Source organism: Phragmites australis, chromosome 1 (genome assembly GCF_958298935.1).
Source record: "Phragmites australis chromosome 1, lpPhrAust1.1, whole genome shotgun sequence".
Taxonomy (NCBI): Eukaryota; Viridiplantae; Streptophyta; class Magnoliopsida; order Poales; family Poaceae; genus Phragmites; species Phragmites australis.
Window position 1 is genome coordinate 2,519,433 of NC_084921.1, and position 4,142 is coordinate 2,523,574.

Below are 4,142 nucleotides of genomic sequence, written 5' to 3' on the forward strand. Positions count from 1 at the left end.
ACTGCTAAATTTTGGTAAGGCTCTTCGAAGGATGCAAACCAAACAGCCTCCGGCTTTCTTTGCGGGGAAGCGCTCGAGCTGTGCCCCTGAAGACGTATTAAAAGAATTCGCGGTCCCCCTCAGTAAGCGTATCCTGGGCAGAGCGCCTCGCTCAAGGCAGTAGCTACTAGTTTTGCGCCAGAAAGCGCACAGCAGCGTTGACCCGTTTGACTGTAGAGTGACAGGTGGGGCCGGCCACGTTCCAGGAAGAAAAGGGCGTAAAAGCTCGCCCCGGGAGCCTGCGCTATCCAGAGTTTCCTCCGCGACGCCGGCGCGAGCGCGAGCAGCGATGGCCACCACGGCGGCGACCATGGCGACGCACCACCCCCGCGTCCGCCTCCGCGTCTGCGCCGCCTGGGACATGAACCCGGGCGCCGCCACCTTGGCCGTGCCCAAGCCCGCCAAGGCCAAGGTCAAGCCGCCGGCGACCGCGACCACGGCCTCCCCGGCCCGCCCGCCTCCGCCGACCCACGCTGACCTCTTCGCGCGCTCCAGGGAGGGACAAGGTAGCACCCCTTCGCTCACCAGGTGCTCTATGCTTCGCAGCTCCCGTGCTTTTTGCTGTAGCAAGAGAGCCTGTCGACTGTCGAGTACAATCTAAAATGCAGTAAGTTGCCAGTCGGTTTTTGGCGTTGGTGCTTGGGTTACTCATGTATGTCGTTTTGAAACGCTTCATCTTCGCGATGTCTGGTGATCGTCAAACGCTGATGGGATGCTTGCCATCTTTGTTTTGTTGGACTGTAATCCTGGGAGGTTACAATGTTTCTGCTATCAGAGTTCTAGTCTGCCGTCCTGCTTCGGAAGAGCTGTCTTAGTCTGTTCTGTAATATCTTCTTCGATTTTTGTGTTAGCTTTGAACCTTGTAAGTACTTGGGCTGTCTTAGAAATCGAAAGGGGATCCCCCTTCCTTCTCTATTTTTTTTATGAGAACTAGCTAATTCAATGGTTCATGCTTCTGGTCCTATGTGTTGAGCTGTTGATGGTGTGTGGTTAGTGCAATAATTCCTCATCATAAGTTTGAAGGTTGATCAGTGATTTATTTTGGATGATGCAGGAGCAGCTAAGAAGAGCACGTATATGGGCTTTGAGAAGTGGTGGTTGCCTCCGCCGCCAGAGGTGAAGAAGCCACGATCGCTATACAGCGCCGCGTCATTGGCTTACTTGGGAGACTGCATATATGAAGTGAGAATTGGTCCAACCATGTGCATGATTTTTTACATATCGACTAATGTTACCATGTCTTATGATATGTATAAGCGTACCAGTTGTTATTTGTCAAGTTCAAGCTTACTTTTGCAGGAAGATCTTATTCTTTCTCATTATACACAGCTATATGCTCGGAGGCACTTCTTCTTTCCACCTCTGAGCATCAATGAGTACAACAAGCGTGTTATGGAGGTTGTGAAGTGTGAATCACAGGTCTGGATTTGGCTCTACTTTATCTTATAACCAAGCATCCTAAATAAACCAAATTCAACATATGATACTCATTGTGATGTAATTTAAAAGTAAAACCCATGAATACTTTGTATCGTGGTTCTCCTCGCTAATGTGCTCTTTCCTACATGTTGTTTCACTTACTAACTTGTGATTTAGAGGTTAGGATTCCAGATTTCTGAAAGGTGTTCATTTAATCATTTTATTTGTTGTTTTTCAGTTCTTCTTTCTAAGTTTGGGTAGTTCCATGTAACATTACATTGTAATTACAAGTGTCGCCTTTTCCTTGCTTCAGGATCTTTTGTTAAACAAGCTTCTTGGAGAGGATTTTCTGACTCAAGAAGAAAGGTGAAGCAGTAATTACAACCTTAGTACTATTTATGCAACAATATACAACATATAATTTTTATCAGGAAATGCTGTGTTGTCCCTGCAAAAGAAAAGGAAATGTTGTGTTGTAGCCTTCGCATACGTGATTGAACTTATTTGAGATGCTAGCGCTTTGTTGTCAAGATTAGTGTAGCCATTTGTGAGATATCATTTGTGATTTTGGGCAGATATTGTATCTGTTTGCATTTGTCTCCCCTATTCAATGCCTTAGACCTATACAAAGTGGGTCCTCAACTAATGCTTTAACTTGTAGGGACATACTTCGTTGGGGAAGGAACATAGTTAGCAGTAAGACTCGTACCAGAAAGCGTGCAGGAATAGCAGTCTACAATCGGGCATCTTCACTTGAAACTTTGGTGTGTGGTACTCTACAACTGTGTATTCTTCTATTGTAAGTTACAGTTTGTGTTCTCCCCTCAATAGTAAGGACTAATCCTCACAATGTTTGTGTTGTTTTTCTGTTAGATTGGGTACCTTTACCTCACAAATTTCAAGCGTTTAGAGCAGTTGATGTTTCAATTAGGCTTCACAAGTGGTGCTTCTTCACAACATATTGCAGATGAGCTGCGGTCGAGTTTCCAGTAAGGCACTCTTCATCTATACTATGTTTTCAGCCTTTGAAGAGGAGCTGCTCTTACTGATCGATGATCTTTGGTAGGAAAACAACCTCCACTAAAGCCCAATCTCAGCAACCTGCAACGCAATGAACAGTTCCAAGGTGTAATGAACTTGGTATCACTTGCACAAGGATGTCTTATGGCCCAGCGACTGGTTCGAGCATGCATGGCTTGTGGCATATTCAGATCCAAGAGTGAGATTAGGATCACATGGTTGGCAATACATTTATCAACAAGTTTCAGTGAATGGAGCAACGTGAGTCATGAGTTACACATGCTAGAGACCGTGCACCAAAAAAAAGAAAAGAAAAGGACTGAATGTTGCGGAGGATCTGGGCTTTTGTAGCTAGGGGGGAGGATCTGGGGCTTGTGTGGCTATGATTCTAGTTTGCTATTGCGAAGAAGCTCCAGTTTGGAGGAACCAAGAGTTTTGTGAATGGCAAATTGATTAAGGTCCGATTTGGGGCGTTGGAATCTACCTAAATTAATGTAGGAGACAAACTGGTTCATGTGAATTTGTTTGCAAAAACTCTGAAAATACTGCTTCCTTACATGCTTTATGCTGTTCTTTAATTTCTTTAGACAAATCAAGTTCTGAGTTCTAAGATGCCGCGAGAGTAGCCTGGGTGTTCCTTATATGCTGACTTAAGTCATTTCATCCCTATGGTGGGCCTCAGTTTTGGTCAAAAGCCTAACAAAACAAAACCATCTTGCAAGCAGGATGTCCCCAAAGGCGCCACCAGTCGGAAACATTTCATAGCCTGCCTGTATGAGCCAACATATCCTAAATACAAAGACTTGGGAAGAGAGTCGATTGCTAAATGCAATTTTTTTGGAAATACATGCAGGAGAGATGCATATTATATATAAAAAAGGAGTTGAGGATAATACACTACCTCATATGGGGAAAATGACTATACACAACACCACCTCAAGAAACACCTATGGATAACAACTAGACCTCCAAATAGTGCCTCACTCCTTGTTTCCTCTCAGATCTTGTCGACACGACTTTTGATGGTAGAACTCTTTTTTTTTTTTGACATTCCAGTAGTTATCACCCATGTCATCCATTGCACTCGTTCACCAGTGTAGGATTTTGAGGCCAGGAACGCCTTTTTTTCGAGGTCCGCATCACCTTGCTTCTCCACCATGAGGGCTCATTGAGTCACCTTGGATCTTCTAGGCTGCCACTGGAGCAATTGCTCTGCAAGTTGGCGATTCCTTCGCCCACATGCTCGAGAAGTGCCATGTCCATTTGGGCGATATCATCATTGTTAAGGTTGAATGATGCCGTCAGAGCTGCAATCGCCATAGTTGGAAGTGGGACATCAAACATAGCCACTACTTTTGGAGAGTGGCTTCCAAAGGCTCGTGTTCATTACAGAGGAGGCAGAGCTTGCGCCGCAGGTTGTGCTAAGCGTGTTGCATGGTTGACATCGGTCGCCTATTGGTGAGGCGATCACTTTTGCTGACGGTGGACATGCAGAAGGTCCGTCATCTTCATCTCGATAGTGCCTCTATTGGCGAATGAGGAGGGGTTTGGTGCTATAGGATTGGACGTGTCGGGGCGGTGAAGTGGTCATTGACCTTTGACACACGAAAGATGAGCCTGGGGGAGTAAACGTCTCTGTTTGATCGCAAGCAAGGGAATTTTGC

The 4,142-nt window shown here is 45.5% G+C and overlaps 1 protein-coding gene across 1 annotated transcript; it reads left to right on the top strand.

Moving 5' to 3' along the window:
• Positions 1-261: 261 nt before the first annotated feature.
• On the top strand, positions 262-3,034 carry LOC133915073 (uncharacterized). Its single transcript, XM_062358120.1, has 7 exons — positions 262-545; positions 1,094-1,221; positions 1,369-1,458; positions 1,772-1,824; positions 2,120-2,222; positions 2,332-2,447; positions 2,525-3,034. The coding sequence occupies exons 1-7, from the start codon at positions 329-331 to the stop codon at positions 2,571-2,573; spliced, it is 756 nt and encodes a 251-aa protein (XP_062214104.1). The 5' UTR covers positions 262-328; the 3' UTR covers positions 2,574-3,034.
• The last annotated feature ends 1,108 nt before the right edge of the window (positions 3,035-4,142 follow it).

Coding starts and splice junctions, on each gene's coding strand:
- LOC133915073 (XM_062358120.1), top strand. CDS start 329: ATGGCCACCACGGCGGCGACCATGGCGACGCACCACCCCCGCGTCCGC. Junction 1,459..1,771: donor TTGTGAAGTGTGAATCACAG/GTCTGGATTTGG, acceptor TCCTTGCTTCAG/GATCTTTTGTTAAACAAGCT. Junction 2,448..2,524: donor GAGCTGCGGTCGAGTTTCCA/GTAAGGCACTCT, acceptor GATCTTTGGTAG/GAAAACAACCTCCACTAAAG.